Source organism: Passer domesticus, chromosome 5 (genome assembly GCF_036417665.1).
Source record: "Passer domesticus isolate bPasDom1 chromosome 5, bPasDom1.hap1, whole genome shotgun sequence".
NCBI lineage: Eukaryota > Metazoa > Chordata > Aves > Passeriformes > Passeridae > Passer > Passer domesticus.
The window spans coordinates 75,425,523-75,448,104 of record NC_087478.1 but is presented as its reverse complement, the minus strand read 5'-3'; the positions used below and the strand labels follow the sequence as shown (position 1 = coordinate 75,448,104).

The following is a 22,582-nucleotide window of genomic DNA, read 5'->3' as shown; positions in this document are numbered from 1 at the left end:
TCTCTCTTTTTTTTTTTTTTTTTTTTTTTTTTTTTTTTTTTTTTTTTAAATCTCCTTTCCTCCTCCTGCCGCTATGCCCGCTATCCACACCATGCAGTGCACGACTAGGTAAAAACCCCCTGACGGGCAGCAGCTACTTCAGTCAGTCAGGCTGGTTTTTTTTTGTTGTTGTTTTGGTTTTTTTTGGTTTTTTTTTTTTTTTTTACGGAGCCTCGGTAAACGAGGAGCAGCGCAAGGTGGGAGGAGGAAGCGCGGAGCGGAAGGGAGCGGGGATGAGCGATGAGGGATAACAAAGAGTCAGGTGCAGCGCCCTCACGGCCGCTCCTGGATGGCTCTGGTCTTTAAGCACTCCCCTCACAATTAAATAAGAAAACGGGAAAAGCCGCGGAGGCAAAAGCCGCGTTTGTGCCGGCAGCTGCAGCGCTGAGAGAGGCGAGTGCATGGTGCGGGGAGCGGGTGGCGGGCGGCCGTCCCACCCCATCCCATCCTATCCCACCCATCCCATCGAATCCCATCCCACCCCGGGGGAAGGCCGCCTGGCGCGGGCACGGCCGCACCCCGCGCTCGCTCCGCGTCCTGCGGCTCCGCATCGGAGCGGGACTCCCAGGGCTGGATGTCGCCGCGGAGCCAAACAGACCGGGAGCAGAGACGGGGATTTCAGCAATGGCGAAAGGGGGGCGGTAGGAGGAGGGGGGGGTAAAAAAAAAAAAATAAGGGGATCAGGATATGATAAACAGCACTGAAAAATGGCAGGAGGATAATGTTTACTTTTGAATCCCTGGCCCGCTGCCAGGCTGGCGCTGGTTTTTAGGTTAGCAGAGGTTGGAGGAAGGGCCAGACTGAGGCGGAGCTTGCTGCTGTCAAGGAAAAAAAAAAAAAAAAAAAAGGGGGCTGCAAATTGCTGTTCTCAGCTTTTTTCCTCTCCTCCACCCCCGCCCTCCCCCGAAAAAAGGCAGTGCTTTCTCTTAGGCTCTTAAAAATGATGCAGAATTTTAACCATCTGCTGTACCCGGAGCTCTTTGCTGGTGCTGCACAGCTGAATATTTGCTAAGGGGAGAATTTGTAAAGCTTTCTGAAATAGCAAAGTGTTAGCGTGTAAAATATTTTAGGGAATCCTTTCTTTAAAGAAAGATTCTATTTAATTGCAAACTGAGAAGTGGGTATTAACAGAAGTGAAACGTTTTTAGCCTCCTGTGGATTTTTTCTGGAAGAGACACAGGTGTACTGCTCCATCACAGCTTTGCCAGCGTAGCGTGAGCAGTCGGAGACTCGGGCAGTGCACAGTGATGAGAGCTGATCTTCTTTGTAACGCTGTGATTTTTTTATTTCGAGGCTCTCTCTGGAAGTGTAGATGTAGCTGAATGCAGCAAAGCCATCCCTTTACCAGCTGTGTGTGTTTATATGGGAGTAAAATTATTTAATGAGCAATATGGGGACTGGCAAAGGAGCCATGGAACTGCCACAGGCTCCTGAACCACCACAGTATGTCCAGTGCACAAAGGGAGACTATCACTAAATAATAAGGGATGGGGGAAAGGCTTTTGAAGTGGTGAAGCTTAAAGGAGAAAGTAGAAGGAGTCTTTAATGTGGAATCCTTACTCGCCATAAATTAGATTAACTGTTTAAATGCCATGAACAGCGAATTAAATATTTCAGATGTTCATAAATCAGAATATAATGTTTGTCCGGAGTAAGAGCTAAGAAATTGGAGGTTATTGGCTCATAATTCATCTACATATTTAAGATCAATTAGCAAGTTATAGGGAAAAGAGATTGTAGTGAAATATTTGAGGCATGCAGTTCCTTTGAAAATGCAGTTTGGGTTTTCTCTTGTAATATCTGTCAATACCAGTTTGTTACCTTAAGTCACTAGTTATTTTTTGTAACTTAAGGGCACTATTTTCCATAAATGAAACCTCAAATAAGTATTAAGAAAAGCATTTACTTTCTGAAGCCAATGTAGAGGCCTGGCTAAGTTTCTTAATTCAATTTAAATTTATTTTAAAAGGCTATATTGTAGTGCAGATGTCTCATAGTCTGCGTACATTTTCTTATTTGTAAAGCTGAATATTGGGGCTGTATTTTGTCACCTGTTGCCTACACGGGTCAAAAGGGGCAGGAGGGAAGAAGATCTACTGATCGTGCAAGCTTTTGCAGGGAACTGCAAAAAAATGTTCATCATTTCATTACCGATTGGTAAAAAGCTGCCACTTTTTTCCCCTCTGCTTTTATGTGCCCTAGAAAATCGTACAATATGTGTGCTCCTAACAGTGCCAGAGAAGCATAATGAGGTGTTTAGTCACAGTTTGGATGTGGTATTTGTAGAAAACAGTGCAGGAACTGTGGGCTGGATTTTCAAGGGAATAGTCCTTGTAATCCAAGGCTGCCTAAATCCCAAACTGGTATCCAGGCAATAGCGGCACTAAATTCTCAGTTTGCTTTTTGTTAGGCTCCTGTCTGCTGAACGTTTTCCTTTTCTTGCAAGGACTGCAGCATGGCTGGGCATTTTGGTGGTGGGTTTTTGTTGTTTTGGTTTAGGATTTTGGGGTTTTTTTTTGTTTTCTCTGTTAACCCTTGGATATCTGTCGCTCCCTTTATTGCAGAGCATCTCCGTAAATAGGAATGCAGGCAGTCTGGAGTGAGTGTGCCTTTCTGATATGGAATTCATGGATGGGAGGGCTTGGAATGGTCAGTCTTTGTTTTGTGGACCAGTAAAATACTAATGTGTTAGCATTTTCCCTTATTGTGTATTTGGATTTAAAAGTCAGTGGTGTGGAGGGCTCCAGTATAAATGGCAGTCTTACCTAATATTCTGCAGTTTAGAGATCAGAGGTTTTTTTGGGAATAACCATGTCTGAAAGACTTCAGTATTGATGTACTTTGCAAGTCAATTATACATATTTTACTGTATGTGCAAATAATAGCATTTTGCAGGCTTTGGGAATTCAGAATTGTGTATTGGAAACCTGTTAGGATGCAGGACTGTATGGAACTGCAAACACCTCGACTAGTAGTGAAGTGCATCACTTGCTTATAGCAGTGTTTTTCTGTGGGTGTACAATTGTACCTGAATAAATATGTAGAAGATGCTGGCCTTACAAAATCATTTTGGATTTGGCATTATTTAATATAGTACCTGTAAGGTATGTTGTCATCCCCTAACACACATCTCAACATAACCTCTGTTCTTATTTTAATACTAATTTGTTCTTTCAGCAAGCATAATAGGATGAATCTGTGAATTCAGGGTATAAATTTAGCTCTAAATTTAAGTAGACAAGCAGCTTATTTTAATATTAATTTCGCAGTCCTAATGATCAAAACAAAAAAACCCCCAAAAGTATCTTGGTGCAGTTATTTGCAAAAAAAATAGAGCTAAAGTTGCTGAACCCTAAATATTGTATTTCTGCTTTGTTGTTGAGTGCTGGAGCTGGTTATTTGAAAACAAGTAGGTTGTTTTTGAGATATAGGAGAAGTTTGCTTTCTCACTTTGAATTCGTATTGACTATTTTCTGGTTAAATAGAATACGAAATGTAGTGTAATTACAGTGTTGTTTAAATAATGAATTAAAGCCAGCAGATGACACAATGTGCAAAACAGTTTATAACAACAATCAGTTTCCAGATAGTTCTGTGTACTGCCAAATTATAGATAAAAGAAATTGTATGAAATACTATAAGAGTGAGGACATGTTGTCTGGTACTTGTATGCAGCATCATTATTACCTGGGAGAGTTGGGGTGATACATGAGCCAGGAAAGTCTTCCTTTTTTTTTTTTCTTTTTGTGTTTTCCTCTTTTTTTTTCCTTTTTTTTTCTTTTTTTTAAATATGAAGTCATATATCTGCCTGAGTGTCAAATCCAAAGAATCCCTGAAGAGACAAGTTCTGGGATGTCTCTCTCAGCTTCTAGTGTGCTGGCATCTATTACTACAAAATATATAGGTTCATCTGAAGATTCTCTGAAAAGCTCCTGTTCTGTGAATTTTTCTGGTACCAGTGGACAACATGTCATATAAAACTCTAAAAAGAGATAGCCAGAGGGCTTAGTTCTGCTGTCAGCATAGGACACGTTTTCATTATTTTTTTTTCCTGTGGTTTGAATAGAGATTCAAATCAGGCCTACCAAATTTGTTTGAAATGAAACAGAAAATACAAATATGGGTGTGTGTGTAAATATATTTATTTGTTTCTAATCTGCTTAATTAAATCAGCAATATGGTATCTGATGTCCATTAAAAATGTGGGTTTTGTTTTGGGGTTTTTTTCAGTGCCTGACTTGGAAAGTATTTAGTGGTCAGTGGAAAAAAATGAGGAAGAGGAGGGTGTGGCTGCTGCTGGAAGGCTCTGGCCCTGCAAAGGGTCCCTGGCTTGTAGAGATGTGGTCCTGCATTGGCACAAAACGAAGACTTCTTACAGGTAAAACTGAATTATTCTCTTTTTTTTTGTTGTTATTAATCAGAAAACAAGCCAGCATCTAATCCTGCTATTTCGTATGCCTGTTTCTGAAGGCTGGTCAGTGGCCCTCACTTGAGTTTGGTAGCTTTATTCACATCTTGTTTTGCTCCAGACTTGTCAATTCTTTCCCTAATCAGTCATGACAAGAGCAACAAAAACTAGTTTAAGCTCTGCAGAGTATTAAGAAAAGTAGTTTGATGTTTTGTTTATTCTGAATAGCCAGCGAGGGACTGAGCCTGTATGTGCTGGAGTGGATCTGTACCCACATCTGAATTTTCATTTCCACTCTGCATTGTGCCTTTAGTTCCTGGGCTGGCACGTATACACACAGATACTTCTGTTCTATAGTTCTTTATATTATGGCCACAATTGCAGCATCATAAAGTCTTGAAATGAGACTGAGAATATTTTCAGGTTACAATTCTTGTGGGATGAAATTTTGACAGTATTTTTAGCAAAACTGGATGCTGATTTGCTGGGGTTTTTTTTGAGACATAGGCCCCACTTGTTACCAGGGCAGTTTGTTAATAATGCTTATTTACAATTTCAGTTTTGACCAGTTGATGTTAAAACTATTTTTATGCAGTGGTACAGTTTTAGCATTCCTTTTTTTTTCCCTTTGCTGCTGCAAATATAGTTTGAGAACGTGTGAGTTCTACTGATACCATAAGTAAAGACAGCTGATGAAATTTCAGTAGTAAAACCACTCACCGGTGTGGTTAAAGAATCTGCTCCCACATCTCATGTCTTATATTTGAGCTCATCATCTCTTAATTATGTATCCTTGTCTTCCTTTGAAGAGCAGCAGTGTGTGGGTTGTGGTGAGGTATTCTCACAGCTTGGGTGAATTGTTAGCCACAAGACCAAAGACTGAGTGTAGCAAACCACTGTATGAGTGGCAATATCCCAGGATCTGACACACAACTTGGACTGTCTTATAATTATTAAATGGGTTTTGCAAATGATGATGCATGGATGGGAAAAAAGATAGTAAGATAAAAACAAGGAAATGTATTTATATGTTATGAACCAGAGTGCTATACGCAATGTTTGTAGAGTAAAACAAAATCTTACAATTGATCTTCTTGGTAATTATTTGTGGTGGCAGGGGGAGAGCAGGTGGCAAAGTAAACATACATGTTTTTACATGTTTTTGTGACATGTAAATGATGCACTGACAGTGTTGTGTCAGGCGCCATAGCCAGCTTAGAGGATGAGGCATTTTGCATTAGATAAAGTGAACTCGTCTATTTTTTTGCCATTTCTTTTGGCCACAGAAAACAAAAGCAGGAATTACTGCACTGGAACAGGCCCATGGTGTAATTAATGCCAAATCTACCCTGACTTTTTTTACTAAACTAATTGATTGGTAAGAGAGTGAGGTTGACCAGCATCAGGTCCTTTTGGGATACCCTGTCCTTGTCAGAAGTGCAGCAGGCAGGTTGCTTGGCTTTGCACAAAGGTCCGTGTGGTCTTTCCAGCAAACAATCCCATCCAACCCTGCATTTTTGTAGGCCATGAATAGAATCATTCTTCCCTATTCCTGCTGATGCTCCTTAACAAGGCATTGATTTTTCATATGCTCAGGCTGCACAATGAAAAATAATATATTCCTGTAGTTTGAATTTACTGCTTGTTTAATTTAGCTGAATCATTTCCCTTTCAAGACTGGAAGCAGGTGAAAAAGTCAGACTACAGATCCTGACTTTCAGGCTGTGTCTCTCTGTTGCGTTCCCTGTTGCTCATGTGCTCACTAACATAAATAGTTTGATCACTATAGGGTTTCATATATGGCAGTCTCTTAAAAGTGACATTGTTGTAGACACCTGCCCTTGCACTCCTGTTACTTCTGTAGCTTTAATGAGGAAAGGCTCATTAGCATTCTCCAGGAAGCTGTTTCCCTGGCAGGCCGATATTAGAAGGATAATGTTTTCAACACAGAGCTCTTTTCCTGCTTGACTTACCTGACATTACTGCACATCCCTGAAAGTTTCCATTGATTTCTTATGGTGGCACCCAGCTCCTACCCTTGGAGAATGTTGCAATATGATCTCCTTAGCAATTATAAAAAAATATATTTGTTATGTTTCACATTCACTCAGATTGGTTAAATCCTTCCGTAACTCCAGTACTCTCCCCTTGCTTGTCATTTTTGCCACTCTTTATTTTTCAGCTGATTTTTCTAGACATGAAGTAAAATTAAAAACTGATACCAGCATGGCCTCTGCATTCAACAGCTCTTAACATTTATATTGTCAGAGTGTCTTTTCATTTGTACATTTTACTTTTGGCTCCTTAGCTTGTTTTTAATCAATACTCCAACTTCCAGTAGTGACTATTGTGTTTTCTTTATGTTCTTCATGAGTCACATTGTCAAAGCCCTTTTGAAAGGCCAAATAAATAATAATGAATTCTGTGGATGCAGTCAAAGTTTGATAACATAATAAAAAATACATATTTTTAATGTTGGCTTTTTTCCCCATTATGTAATCCCTGCTCAGTCATTAAAGTTATAATCTTTTAAAGTAGCCTTCCAGACGGTTTACTAAATCACAGAATTCATTGGCATGTAATCTGGATCATCATTTGTGGCTATTTTTGAGGGCTGCTATCCTTTCATTCCTGATAGAAAAGTGCAGGTTTTTGTTGGAAGCCCTGCCTCCAACCTTGGGCTGCTTCCGAAATGCTGTGTGTATCCTCAGAATGGCTTGCTTTTAATTTATCCCTTTATTTCAGCATTTTCTGTTTTGCTATCTGCTGTTCTTTCACCCTTTACTTGCAAAAGAATTGATTAATGGGATTTGCTCTTTGAAAGGACCAGAGGGGACAATTTTGTTACTTGAATATCATAGCTTTTTTTGTCTGTATTAAGCTTAAATTCTTTTTTTAGCCTAAAAGATACCCTTTGGTCTGTCTGGATTTCTGGGCATCAGGAGATAGAGAGGCGTATCTTAGAATATGAGGCAGGGTCAGGATTGCTCCATCCCCCCAGAAAATGGACAGTGCAAGGATTTTGTGTCACAGAATTATGTTTCTTCTGTTTTCCTCTTTAAGAGAAGGGACATCTTATTCCCTCACTTTCCTGAGTGTTGTTTTTGCTTCCCATCTTAGAGGGAGAGTGCTGTTGGCTGGTGTAAATGAGAGCTGAAAAAGAAAGACTAGGAATTTCCACTGGAAGAAGTAGTGGGTATTTTTTACGAATATCCCAAATTAGGAACCCAGCTAACAAGAAATGTTAATATGGTCATACAGGGTGAGAAAAGGCAAGGCTCCTCTTGTGCATGACTAAGTAGCTCAAGGTCATAATCGGCCATTATTTTTTCTGTGGTGTTTTTCATCCTCTTTCTTCACTCCCTTTGTTTCCCAGTACTATTTCAGACTTGCCAGACAATTGTTGTGCAGTCTTCCTGCTTCTAATGTATGTCAATAAATTGTCCTTATGCCGCTGGTTCAGTCCTTATGCTCCCAGTCTCCATTTTTAAATCTTAATGTCTAAGTATATTCTTTGTTCTGGTTGTTTCAGTCCAGTGCTTTTTGGAAAAGGTACCCCTTTGCCTCAGCCTGATACAAAGCTTTGCTCAGTACTCACATTGCTCTTGCCCACCTGCTCCTTCTGTGTCTAGAGATTTTGTTACCCTTTTTTCCTGATGGATACACTATGCCTGCATAATCTTTTGTGCCAAAAAGCAGAGTGTTTCCCTTGAGATAGATAGGAAGATCTGATGAACATACAACATTATTTAAATACCTGCTGTACATTTTTGCTTTGTCCTGGACACGGCCTTTTCTAAACCTGTTGTCTAGGCTTTCTGAATCCTTTCTCTCCTTGACTCCTGGTGTATAATAAAAAGCCCAATACTATCATATCAGATTTCAGGGAACAGCAGTCACAGGAAAGTGTGTTACTGGATTTGGTTGTTTCAGGCACAGAACTGGGCAGGTGAGAGTTACTCTGAGTGCAAGGTCATTCACCCCCCCTGCAGTGGGAATCATGCCTATCATGGTGCAGACACATGGTTTGCAAGTTTCTTCTTTACTCTTGGCTGTGTTGGAATCTGCAGTAAGTTTCTGACTCCTACTACTGGGTGAGAAAAGATCAGAAACCACAGGAGCAGGAACTGCAGTGGTGGGTGAAAAGGGGCCAGTGCAAGCTGGGTGTAATGAGATCCCAGCTTGCCACACCTCTTGCATTAATTAATGCTGCTAGGAACTAGGAACTAACCATTCACTAAAGGTGAACGTATTGTTATGGATCCAAAAATAGCTATTTGGAACAAAATGTCTGAGAATGGAAGAACACCATCTCAGCCCTCTCCCTGTATGGTTCATGCTGTTTTGTGGGACTCTAGGACCTTGATTTTTGGAGTTTTGGCCACTCTTGGTCCTCTTCTCAAAATTGCTGGTGTTGGGTGATCTCATGGTGATTCCAGATCATTTACCCTATGTGGGGTTTGTCTGATGCTGAGCTCCCTACACCAAATACTTTGATCTAAAGCTTGTCCCCCTTGCCTGGCCTAATTCCTATTATTTTCTTCTGGAAGCTCTAACATAATGTTCAGCTTAATCAGAGGTCCTCTGACTAAGGATAAAGAAGGAAAATATCTTAGTCTGGACCACTCTCTTCTGTGTGCTCTTTTCCTCCTATCATGGCCGGCTAACTGAGGGTAACATCTGCATCCCAGTGAGCCATGTCATCACAGATGAGGAAACCAAAGTACAGCAAACTTGGGATCACTCAGCAGGCCAGTGGATTGGAGGTGAGAATGGAAAGGAGACACTCCAACATGCTGTCTAGCTGTATGTTACCAATGCAGCATTAATTTAACTGTTTCAGGAGATGTTTGTCTTAATACCCATATTAATAATGATGTTCTAAGATAGTAGAAGCTGGTAAGAGAAATCTTAACATCCGAAAGAAGTGCTTATTTAGCCTGATAAAGTTTAGCAATCAGCATACATGAAATTCCATAGGCAGCATATTTTCAATTTATTTGCCTTGTTCTCCTCTTTGCAAGTGAGCGATCATAGAGTTAGCAATTGTCTACAGCAACAGGCAACTTCTCTGCCCATCCACAGACTACAGGATATTTTAAGAATTTCGTTTATAATAGTTACTTTCACTTTTTAATAACCACTTTAAGACCCAATCAGTTTTATAAATCAACTCAGAATTTTTCAAAAGGCGATACAAAATTAAAAAAATTGTAATGAGATAAGTTTTCACTTAGAATATTTTGATAACTTTAAAAATAACTTTCAAGCAGCTGGCTAGGTCTACAGGAATTAACCTGGTTCTGAAATGTGGATTTGTACAGACTTTTGCTCTGAAAATAATATGGCACTGAGCTATGACAGCTTAAGGTGTCTCTTTTTTGAAGGGGGGTGGATGGGGAAGTCCAGTGATTTAGTGACTGAAGAGAGTTGCCACTTGCGTGAGCTCCATCCCTAGGGATATGACCTTTTTAATCCTCTTTAGTTAATGTATTGGTGATCTTTACTTAGGCAGAGTAAACAGTGCTGTTCTGAACAAAGGGGAGGTCATGCTTCCTGCATTACACTCTGACCCCGGGGTCACGGCCTTTGTTCACTTCTCAATGGGAATTGCTCTCCGAGGGCCACCACAAAACGGAGAACTAATTTCGGCACGTGCTGCCGGAGAATGGCAGAGTATCAGGTTTGCCTCAACCCAACCTCCGAGGGCGCCGAGCTCGCCGCCAGAGGAAAAGTCAAACTATTTCAAAGAGGACCTATTAGCTCTTTAATTACCAGTGGCCGTGGCACTTAATCCCTCGTTGAACTAAATATATTGCTCGGGTCTTCCCCCTATAATTCAATTGCTCACTTTTCAGCCTTTAATTTATTTTTTTTTTTTTACCCCTGACTGGGTTCTTCCAAAGGAGGAAGCACGGACTAGTGAAAAATAGCGATTTCTTCCCTTAAAAGAAAGTGAGAAAGCACATGGCAATTGCAACATCAAACTTGGGCCTCTGAGGTCTCAGAATGAGCCTTGTTTCTCAGCCTGTAGGGCAGCGTGGTGCTGTGTCCCAGCAGATTGCGTTCAGCACCTTTTCCATGGCTTTTCCTGTGTGCTGCAGCAGTGCACGCACGCACCGGGCCCTGCGAGGCCAAGCATGGCAGGCACGGGGTACTGAGCCAGAGAGAACTAGAGCTTCCTGGTCTTTAGCACTGATTTTATGCAAAAAGGCTGGGATTTTTTTTTTCTTTTTCTTTTTTTTTTTCTTGGCTTTGAAAGTAGCTGGTGGCAGAATGTGATGCATCTCATTTTTAGGTGCTGTGACTAGGGAACGTATATAAACATGGAAGCTGAGATAAATTATCTGAAAGACTTGCATACAGAAAAACCACCACCTTTTACCGAAAGTTGGTTCTTTTAATCTGTATGCTCTTTTTGCTCAGCAGTAAAATCTGTGAAATACAATTTTTGATCATAAAATAATTAAGTTATAAACACGTAACTTCAACCACCATATAGCTTTTCCACATTTTTTCTTTCTATTAAAAAAAAAAAACAAACCCAGAAAAACCCTAACCAAAAAACCCCTAATTGCTGATGACAGCCAAGTTGTATAAAACACAGCAGGGTTAGAGCTGAGCACAAGGGATCTGAGTGTATTGGGGGGAGCTTATAATGTTGCCATCACAAAAATAAATAACACTACAATAGTAAACTTTGGAACTTCTGTGGCTGTCAACATGAGTAGGATTAAGGTAAAAATGTGTCTTTGCATTCCAGTTATTTCAAGTAAAACATTATGTCCTTCTTTAAGTTTTCTTGCAGCTGAATTATTTAAACAAACACTTCTAATAATCTACTCTTAGACTTAAAAGTATATTCTCTAATACAGCAGAATGAGCTCTTCTAACAAAAGCAGTGGCTGAGCAGCTGAGCTATCGTGCCCTTTGAGTGAAAACTTGCATTCAGAGCTGAACCAAATGTGAGCAGCAAGTGACGCTGACTGCAGCAATACTGAAACCAGCCCTTCTGCATCCCTTATTTGTTGCTGGAAATTCCCAAAGTCCAATACTTTTAGATTTTTTTTTTTTATTGGAAGATAGAGTGAAAATGTATATTTACCTGCTTCCCACTAAAAATAATATTGTCAGGTTGACATAAGTCTATTACTCCGTCGTGTTACCTAGTTAAAATTAATATGTTCACTAACAAAAATACAAATTTTATCTTTTTTTTTTTCAGTACTAGTATTGCTTTTCTGTTATATGTAGGATTTTAGAGACTAAAAAGAGACTCAAGACAATGCTATTTGCATTATTTTGGAGGGTTTTTTCTTGCCTTAAAGCACTGATGTGGTTGTGCTTTCTTTGGAGTCAATGAGCTACAATAGAATTTTAAAATGTGGATAGCAGCTTGGAGTTCAAAGGAAAAAAGTTAAGAAAATACTCAACCAGTATTCAAATTTTAAAATACTTCTTTTTCTTTAGAAAGATGTTGAAACTGTACAATAACTATAGGATGCCTGATGAAAGGGAAAATAATTTTTTTCAGAGTGTGTTAAACATTTCAGCATGCAATATGATAATTTAGGATACCATTGTAGAAGTGCCTCTTCTGAAAGATCCTTAGTGAAGGGAATCTTTTGGAATGCTTTTGCTTTGAACGTTCCTGACTCAGACCTCTCAGGATTTTTTTTTTGTGTTTAGGTTTATTTTACTGTTTTAAAAAAGAGCTTCATCTGTGGCAAGGTTTAGATTAATAGAATGAGCAGAGAATAGTCTATTTTATTGTGCGAACTCGCTTGGAATAGCATTACTATTTCTGGCACTTATTTTTCCAGCTAGTGTACCTGGTAAAGCTTAATGGTGGGTAAGATTTCTCTCATTTCTGAGACAAAGATGTTGCTGAAATTAAAACATGAGCTTCTAATTTTGGTATCAAAATTGTTTCCAAATGTGACCCCTGCGGTGAAAACCAAGTAGGAACCGTTCATATTTAATAGCCTTCTCTCTTTAGCAACTGGTGTACACTTGTCTGTACTGCTTTTAATATGAAACCATTTCTGTTTCCCTGTTGATTTCTTTGATTCTCTGGACCATTGAAATATATCAGTTTAATATATCATGAAAAATTTTAAAAATAGTCCTGTAAAACATGAGGTTTGGTCAGGCTTTAGGTGTGCTATGGAAATTATGAAGCCCGTTCTTTAAATTTTAAAGATAAACATTTTTCTAAACACTAGGTTGTATATTCAGGCCTAGTGTAATTCAGCAAAATTCATTTGATATGAATGCTTATTTTCCTTATTTGTCTTATGTCAAAATCTGTTCTTGAGCCTCCTTCCATTAAATACTTGAGTAAAAAGAAGTATGTGAAAGTGTAAGAAAGCTACCTGGGTGCAGATAGCTGCATATCGTATGTTCATGTGTGTGTGGTTTTTAAATTAATACTTGGGTGAGCAGAAAATACAAGACAGACGTCAGTTGCACCTGTAAAAATAAAAAGGCAGCTTCTCTGGGAAACTGCATTGCTCAGTTTTTCTGTGGTAAGAGGATCCTTGCGTTTTCCACTGACGTTAACCCCTTTGGAAGGAAAAATGCATGACAGCCTCAAAATGGTGCTCTCTGTTAGGGAAAGGCAAAGATGAGCTGGAACTGTGCAGCAGCTCAGTCACAAAAGGGCCTTTTCTAATAGATTTCCAATCATTTTCTTGGACTTCTTAGACAGCAAACGTGATTCTCCTATAGAAATGTTTGCCCTGAGCATGGGATCCCCATTTGCCACCCAAAGAGTCGTGTAAGTGCAGTTTTAAAGCAAAACTGTTTTTTCAAGTCCCCGCAATGACTCTGAAGTACCTGTTTTGCTTTCCCCTCTGAGCTGAACGCTCAGAGCACTGCCAGCTGAAGGCTGGAACATTCTGGTCTGCACATGCAGTGCTTTATTCTGTGAAATCCCTGGGGTTTATGTCAGGCTTCCTCTGGCTCCCAGGTGTGGGAGCCAGGTCCTGCATCCAGAGCAGGGAGCTCCTTCTCTGATGGTAGGGATGAGTTGTTACGGTAACACCGAGGGATAAAATTCCTGCTGCTGTAGCACTGCTACAATCAACTTCTTTGATGTAGTTCTTACTCTGCATTTAAGTTGTGTTAAGGTTTTTAAAATGTTGCATTTATTTATGTAACTAGAAAAACAATGGTCCTGAACCGTGCCTTTCATTGATTTTCCTGTTGTAATTCAAATGTAATCCTTCATTAGTAATTTTTAGGCTGCATTATAAAAATATGATAATTTCTATTGTGCAGAATTACATAAACAATATTGATTTAGAGTCTTATTCTAGTAGTATTCACACTTAGTGGACTGTGCTAGCATGAGACTATAATTGCATACATACACATACATACCTGTATCCTGGTGTCCCATGCTGCACCCACGTAGAGAAGGGACAGAGTATGTGATTTTGTTGAAATTATTGCTGAGGGGAGATGGAATTGTTTAATTTTATTACAGATAAATGACAGAAGTAATATGAGCTTCAGACATCAACTTTAATTTTGGTATTTGGCTTCAAAATTTTTTGAAAAGCAGCTGTATTTCTAATTGAGTCAGGGAGACTTTTCCACATTAAATGAATTCACATTCTCCTGTTTCCAAGAGACAAAAGATCCGGGTTTTTCTCCCTGTACAGTTTTCTTACTAAATTGCTTGTTTGCATTAGAAAAAATACTATACAGTTTTCTTGAAATTTTTGGTGCATCAAAAAAAAAAAGTCATTGCATTATATTTGTGTTGGTAACTTTTTCTGGGAATGTACATTTAAGAGTTGACCTTTTAATATTTCAGTGCTTTGATCAGCCATCTAAAATATTCAGTAAAATGCTTTAAGGCCCTAAGAAAAAAATTGCTAAATTTGAAACTTGAAATTACCATGGATTAGTCACAGACATCCCCTGGGAAGAACTGAAAAACACAGTTTGCTGAATAAGTCTGGAAACAGGTTTTCACAATTTTGGGGGCCCCCCCTCCTTTTTTTTTTTTTCCTTGCAATGCCAGTTTTAGTATTCTTGCTGCACTTTATTAGAGTAGACAACATAGCAAAAACTTAATTTGGTCTCTTCCTTATAAGGGCTTTTGTGTTGGTAATAAACTTCAGTAAAATTGCCTTTATTAAATTATGGCACACATTTAATTGCATGGATGCTGATTCGTCTTTAAAACGGCAAAACGGGAAATCAGTGGGGAAAAAAAAGATACTTTTTGCACTGAATTTCTGCTTTGTTGACAACACCAAAATGACCCTCCTTTCTAAAACCCATTTTACACACCAGTGTGGAGTGACAGCCCAGGAGGAGCACGGCCTCATCCCAAGCCTTGGAATTGGCCCTTTCTGTCCACAGGGAGAGAAGAGACCTTTAGTTGTATCACTTGTGCCTCTGTGCAGGACATTTTGTTCACTGCAGCTGAAACGTAGCAGAATTATGGTAAAGATGAGTTTATAACTTCAGGCATCCCTTTGAAATTCATGAAACTTAATGATGCACATGTGACAACTCCAGTAAGTGTGACACGACAGACAAACAAAAGACTCAAATGACACCATTCATGCAACACAAATTTTATAAAGTAGTGTCCTTTTTTCACAACTGTATATTATACCTGCAGGTGATACCAGGAGTGTAAAAGCCTGTATTTATCTGGCTGGATAAATACATGAATACTTCTAGTAGGGTCATTATTCTCTTGACATTATATTTGATTATAACAATAACTTGTCAATATCGTTCATGTTAGGAGGGTTTGGGTTTTTTTTCAAGGGAGGGGGATTTAAATTTACCAGTGCCAATGTACTGTTCCTGTGTGAGGTGCCAGTTATCCTTTAGATAGCAAATTAAGGTGTACCCTATATTTTACCTTTAATGGGCTCAGAAGAAATGGTAACTTGAACTGTAGAGCTGAAGTGGGCCACATAAATACATCTGAAAGTAACACTGAACTCACAAACAGAATTCTGTATCCACAACCATTTTGGATTGTCTCTGTGTGTAGTAAGTAGTTGCAGTTATGCTATGAAAGTGATACTGTAATGGAAGTCCCTTTTTATTTTCTTACAGTTCATGCAAATTTTTCATCTTTGCTAACATTTCACTACCAAAAAAAACACAAAGGAATTTGTGCTGTATGTAAATTTTGTGTGCATTGCAGTTCACTTTGTTCAGGATTGTTGCACTCTGGTGTAATTAAAACACAGATACTTAATACAAGAGAACTTGGTCACTGGACTGCTCTTGAGTAGTTTAAAAACCTGTAAGTAAATTATGATATACAGGAATTTTAAGCCCTTTTAGACCTGAGAGATTGTAAGTTTTCAAGAAGATTTCGTCATGTGTATTTGCTTACTTTTTGCAGCTTATCACTCTCTAAAATCAAACTTTTTTTTTTCCCCCTAATGTGTTATTTTTCCTTTCTTTTTCTCCCCTTCTTTTTTTTTTTTCCTATATTTTTTGTAAACTATTTTTTTAAATCTCCAGCAGCCCCTTTTGCGAGGTTCTGAGCCGAGGCGCCCGTGAGCCGGAGGCAGCGCTGGGTGCGAGCGCGGCGCTCCGGGGCAGAGCCGGGTGCCGGGCGGGCTCCCGGGAATGCCGCCCGGCAGGGAGCGGGCTCTGCAGCGGGGCTGCCAAGGAGCCGCCGCTCCCGAGGCAGGAATAGAGTGAAAAAACCTCTAAAAAAATAATTAAAAAAAAAAAAAAAAAGTTGCACGATAAACATTATGTCGGTAGCACCCTTAAAAACCTGCTCGTGCAACCGCCTCTTTTAAAGCCTCCTTTCTTGCAGGAGAAAAAAAAAAAAATTAAAAATAAGTCACTCGTCCTTATGCCAGAGCTTCACTTATGTTGATAGCGGTTTGATGCCAAGTTTTCTGTGCAACACTATTGTTAAAGTTTATACAATACAGCAGTATTGTTAAAGTACAGTGTACTGGAGGAAGTGTTTTTGCAAAATGCTTCATTATGTTTTGAAGGGAAGGGTGTAGAAATACATTCAGCTTGCTTTTACAGTTTAGATCATTTCAGAATTGCCTATTTGGTATTTCAGTGTTTTCCCCCCATAATTTAGTAGGCCACTGATCCACTGGAATTAATGCAAGTTATCCAGCAGTAAATAGAACTTTCCCAAGTGACGTGCACAATGGCACTATGTGTAATTGCTGTCCTTTCTCTGAAGCGTGCACCCCTGTAATCCCCAGACTGGTCCTTTCAGGGAATGGTGCAAAGACTGCTTTGCTTTTCTAGTTAGATTTTAATTATTTTTATTTTCAGTTCCTAGAGAGTACCTCTAAAAGCAAAAGCTGTCTAAATGTTCAGTAAAATTATTCTTGGTGATTTTTTTATCATCTCCACTGGAATTATTTTAATGATACAATAAAATAAAAAAGGAGGAATTTACACTTTTCTGGATAACTTCATATTTTTTTTTAAAGAAATATTTTTATTGGATTATAAAGAAAAAAAAAACAACCTAAGAATGCACCTGATCATATTTTATTAAATATTTCTGGAGGCTGTTAAATTACAAACCACCCCATATTGCAAATGAGCTGTATTATCTGGAGAGCAAAAAATCATGATCTGTTTAGAGGTGACCTCAGTGTGGATGTCTCTGTCATACCAAACTGAGAGGAAAGAACAAGAGATGCCACTCTGAGTTAAAATACAAGGAAATTAATTAGTGTTCAGCAGGAGTATTTATGAGTTTCCAATAGACATAACTTGAGATAAAAGAAAAGTAAGGAGATGTAAAATTCTGTAATAGTATAATCTGTGGTGTGAAAATACTGGCTTACTACTGTTTGCATAATTTGAATTTATTCAGGGATGATGAATCTTAAAATAATTCTTCCACCTCCCTTTTTTGGAATTTCATTTCTGTTAAGTGAAACTTGCAAGTTGAACTTGAGGTAATTGTTTTCCTGTTTCCTGAATCTCTAATTTTTTAATTCTGCAGTAACCTAAAGTTAGACAACTTTCAACCTTACTTCACGACTGTGGTGACAGAATGCATTTATGTGTCTCCTTGAGGAAGGCTAGCTTTGGGTGGATGAATACGAGCCATAATTGTGTAAAGGCGAGGCACTTTTAACCCTCCGAATGCACCAGAATTATCCCCATTAGGAACAGGCAGAAGAAGGGATGAACCTCAGCTGTTTTCACATTAACAAAAAATGAGAAAGGAATGGAAAGGTATGGAAAGTAAAGAACAAGAGGACCTATGTTTTATATAGAAAGTAGAAAAATAAATAGGGAGCAAAAAATCATGTCTGAGAAACAACGGGGAAAGTAATTCAGAAAGCTGATAAAATACAAGGAAAACACTCTGAACTAAGCAATTTGTCTACATAAGTCCAGTCCTTCCCTAAAAAATAGGTATTTTATATTTCATTGGCATTAAAAGTTGTTGACTGCACTGTTACGTGTAATCTCTTTTTTTCTGTGCAGGGTTAACATTCTCATCTGTGGATGTTCTTTTAAAATAAATACTGTCAGGAATCTCATGCCATTATTTTAAAACAAAAATTATAAGAGTTTTAGCTGGATGTGATGGCTATCTGCTGCTAAGGCCGTTATCCAGAAATTTTGCTTGCTTTTACTTTCTAACCACCCAGAATTTATGCACGTCCTCTGCATCCACAGCCTATATGCAATGGAGACCAGTTATTAGAAGAGGTCAGAATTACTAGGTGTCATTTTACCGAAATAAATATTTGTGGCAAAGTTACTGTTTAAATATCTTGTCAACTGTGTCCTGATAATCTCTAGTATGCTTTTACTATAATTCCCTAAAAATAAATATTAGAAACATTTTGTGGTTTCACACCATTAAAAAAAAAAAGTTGGTAAGGGAAAACCATAAAACATATATTTTGCTTACAGAAGAAATGTGTATTCTCCTCAGAATGCTGGTGGGTTGAGCATTTTCTGGAGATCTGAGGCTGGATGGAAATGGGTAACAGAGATTCCCTAAATTTGCCTCGGCAGGAGTCGTTGGAGCTCGGAGAAACCCACATGTGCCACCCCGTGCCCTCTGGACTTGGCTGGGGCTGGGCACCTTGGGAGCAGGGATTGCCGCTGCCAGCCTGGGCTGGGGCTGGGCACTTTGGGAGCAGGGATTGCTGCTGCCAGCCTGGGCTGGGCACTTTGGGAGCAGGGCTCGCTGCTGCCAGCCTGGGCTGGACTGGGCACTTTGGGAGCAGGGATTGCTGCTTCCAGCCTGGGCTGGACTGGGCACTTTGGGAGCAGGGATTGCTGCTTCCAGCCGGGGCTGGGCACTTTGGGAGCAGGGCTCGCTGCTGCCAGCCTGGGCTGGGGCTGGGCACTTTGGGAGCAGGGATTGCTGCTGCCAGCCGGGGCTGGGCACTTTGGGAGCAGGGATCGCTGCTGCCAGCCTGGGCTGGGCACTTTGGGAGCAGGGATTGCTGCTGCCAGCCGGGGCTGGGCACTTTGGGAGCAGGGATTGCTGCTCCAGCCCGGGCAGGGCTGGCCGTGCCAGGCACGGCGCGTGCGGCTCCGCGGCCGCCTCGTGAGCCAGGATACCTGGGCCATGGGACAGAGCCTTTGGCAGCATCTTGACCACAGCTGGGCACTGAAATGCTGCACTTGGGAGGTTATGGAAGGAGGAAATGCATCTTGGAAAGAGCGTCCGGGTGTGAAACCCTCTGCTCCATTTTGCAGGATAGTGCATTGGAGAGCAGCCTCTGTGGATGGGATAGAGAAGTATGTCTATGGGCTTTCTTTTTACGTTGCAGTTTTTTCTATGACCTCATGATCAATATTTAGTGGAATAAAATGTCAATTAATATACTGTTTTTCCTGAAGAATATTTTACAAACTTTGATACACATGGTATTGACTTTTCCAATCAGTTGAAGCTGCCTAGCTGCTTTAAAAGTATATCAGGAAAGCAATGATAGCATAAACAAAATGAATAGTAAGTGAGAGGGTCAACTATGACTCTCTTTAAGTAACTATCTCATCCCTTTTTTCTTACGGTAACATATTTTCCACAAAGAAGATTCTTCAAGGTTGAATCTTGTACAGTCTCCTCCCCCTCTCCACCCTCCCCCCCCCCTCCACTCCCCCCCTCCCAGTGCAGGGCAAATCAAATGCTTGACAACGTTTTTTGTTAGGAAAGCACATGAAAAAAAATTTTGAATATACCAATAACAGAAAAAGTCTATATATTTTTATTGCAAGAAGGAGATTTCATTGGCTGAATGAAATGGCGAGATGTGACGCAAAAGGACACTTGGACGGTGGAAATGCTGATGTATGCCAAAGCAGGCGCACCAAGAAATGCTGTTGCTATGAGAGAAACAGAGGGAGAGGGAGGGAGGGAGGGAGAGACCGTGAGAGAGCAACTTGTGGAGGCCTTAGTTTTCCTTTTTGGCTTATAGCAGAGAGACTGCAACGTCTCCCGTTTCTAGCAGGGAGGGTTTAGGAGCTTCCAGTGGGTATTTTCATGAGGCTGAGCGTTTAGAGGAGAGGAGGGAGATGAGAGAGATGCAGGTCACCTTAGAGCACAAAAGCAATTGGAAAGTAGGAGGCTGTATGTACTGAGCCAATGATCTGTGCTATGATAGATATACAAATTAGTACGGCAGATGAAGCAGCTTAGCTCATTATCCACCTGATGGTACTGAGACTTACAATTCAAAATGACAGAATTAAAATGCAGGCGCACACAGACACACACACAGACATATATTTATAATGACCCCACCTTTTCATCTTATGAATTATCCAGCTGGGATACCGACGTCTCTTGTGTAATATTCTTAAAGAGCTGCAATAAATTCACCTTGTGAGTCCATGAGCCAGAAAAGGGGGGAAATAATTTGCAGGAATTTTTTTTTGTCTATCTTCTTCGGCAAGGGGGAAAAAAGTTTGTGCTATGAACTTAGCCTAGCAGCTTCTGGAACGTGAGCCAAAAGGGGCAGGAAGTTGTTTTACAATAGCGTTACAGTGATCTGCCACAAATGGAAAAAGCCAAATGTTGGACTCGGCAAAGAGAAAAAACATCCTTCTCCCCCTCGCTTCCCTCCTCTTGCCCCTTAAGAGAGAAAGAGGGAAAGGAACGCTGAGCTAGAAGTTCTTTTTTAATTACTTCTTGTAAGTAATTGAAAGATTATCTTACTTGCATATTCCATGGCAAGCAGGAGGGAAAGAAGTATCAAAGGGACGTTTAAAAAAATGCACTTGGTAACTAGCAACGGGACTTTTGGCACAATTCCTTGAGTTTGCTTGAGGTTATGGAGGGGGATGGGAAGAAGAAAAGCAAGTCGACGCAGCACGTTTTCTTTAAAGAAGGGGAGGGTGTTTGGAGGCAAAACTATATAATTTTTTTATTTTTTTTTTAAGGAAATGTATGTTGATCTTCTGAAGCTGAATCCTCAGGCATTTGTGGCCCGTCCTTGCAGCCTGGTATGTTTTTTGTGAGTGTGTGCGAGCGCTCTCAATCAAACAGCAATCATGGCAGCTGTTTTTCTTCCAGCACAGCAGTTGAGCTGTCTCGCCCAAATGCTTATCAGCTTTTGACTCGGTGCCAAGAGAGTTATAAGGGCCAAGCAGCCTGAGCTTGGCTGTGCAGCTGGTTTGGAAGTAAGGGCATGAGAAAACCAAATCGCAAAGTTTTTTCTGTCACATACAGTATTTACTTTTTCAAATAGCCATTTTCAGCTCGGTAGGTTGGGGTTGGTTTTGTGTGCGTGTGTGTGTGTGTGTGTGTGTGTGCTGTAGTTCGTGGTCCTTGCGGACTGCTGTGTTACGCAGAGCGGTGTAGGTGTGTGACTGCAGAAAGGAGCCTCTTCTCTCCATTTAATCCCGGGAGATATTTCCGTAGAAACCACCCCCCCCACACACACCACACACACCCCCACCTCCCCCAATTAAAAGCTTCATTAGCCGCACTGCCCTGTCAAGCATATTGCCATAGCGTGGGTGCATTTACATTCCAGCGCAGCGCCTCTCCTCCCATCGCTGCCGGGTCCCCTCCCTGCGGCGCCGTCCCCATCGCAGCCCCCGGCCCGCGGGGGTACCCGGCGGGGCTGGAGCAGAGCCGGGCCCGGTGCGTGTCCCTGTGCCCGTGGCTGCGGGGGATGGAAAGGAGCCTGTCCGCGCAGGGCCGTGCCGCTTTCATCATCAGCTCCAGCCCGCTGCGTTTCGCTGGCTCACGTCGTCCTCCTCCTCCTCCTCCTCCTCCTCCGCCAGACTGCTCCAGTCGCTCACAAGAAGGAGGCTGGACTCTGGAAAGGCGGCTGCTGCTCGCATTCTTGCTGCAAGGGCCTCCCCTTCAGACGGCCTTTGCCAGAGCAGAACTTTTAAAAATGCTGCAAATAGGATCTTCTTTTTCTTCTGCTTGCCTGAGCCCTCCTCTCCTCTCCCAGCGTTCCCGAGCGGGGCTGGTTCTCGCCTCTGCTGCGCTGTGCATCCCAATGCAGAGGGCACAGCGCCGAGGGCTCGCCCCTCTGCTCATCCCTTTCCCTCACTCCCTTTTCCCTCTGTTAAGGAAATGGATTCCTTTGCCTGAGCAAAGGGCTTTGCAGGTTTGTGCGCTCTGAGGATGAGGGCTTTTGCTGGTGATTTTCCTCCCCGGAGTCCCAGTGCACAGTGCTGCTCAGGGAACGAGCCTCTTGCTTTCTCTGCCTTTCTCTTTCCTAGAAATATATTTTTAATGGCTGTAGGTATCTGCGCCGTGTGAAATAGGGCGTGTGATATCCCTTCAAACCCCTTGTAATTGGACCGTGGCTGAAAAGGAAATATGGGGGGGATGTCTGGGGGGCAGGGGGTGCACAGGCTGTTTCGTCCTTGCAGACCTTCCCCCCCACACCCCCCCTTTTCTCTGCTGAGGAGGGAAAAGGGGATGTGCAGTAAAATGCCGTCTCTGGGACAGGTGCCAGCTCCCAGACAAAAGAAGTAAAATAGGCGGTAAAGAGGGAGGGGGGTTGGGGGGTGGGGGGGGAAATTAATAGGCAACAAAAATAGGAATCGAAAATCTCCGAGAGGCTGGGCTGGCGAAAGGGCTGGTGCCCGGCCGGCCTTTTTGCTGAATATTTTCTGTGCGATGGGTGGGAAGGAGAAAGTTGCGGCACACTTTTTATTCCC

The 22,582-nt window shown here is 41.2% G+C and overlaps 1 protein-coding gene and 1 long non-coding RNA gene across 2 annotated transcripts in view; one reads left to right on the top strand and one right to left on the bottom strand.

Annotated features, from left to right (window-relative positions):
• Positions 1–22,582, top strand: part of LOC135301016 (Krueppel-like factor 16) — a 263,897-nt gene that overhangs the window by 123,111 nt on the left and 118,204 nt on the right. The window contains exons 5-6 of the mRNA XM_064421136.1: positions 4,270–4,417; positions 20,840–20,902. Coding sequence (XP_064277206.1) covers positions 20,843–20,902 — 60 coding nt within the window. The 5' untranslated portion in view covers positions 4,270–4,417; positions 20,840–20,842. The remainder of the gene's footprint in view (positions 1–4,269; positions 4,418–20,839; positions 20,903–22,582) is intronic.
• Positions 50–22,484, bottom strand: LOC135301017 (uncharacterized). The gene is made up of 3 exons (XR_010362772.1): positions 20,202–22,484; positions 13,832–13,902; positions 50–857 (listed from the first exon to the last, which is right to left on the bottom strand). It is a non-coding gene; the product is annotated as an uncharacterized LOC135301017 (long non-coding RNA).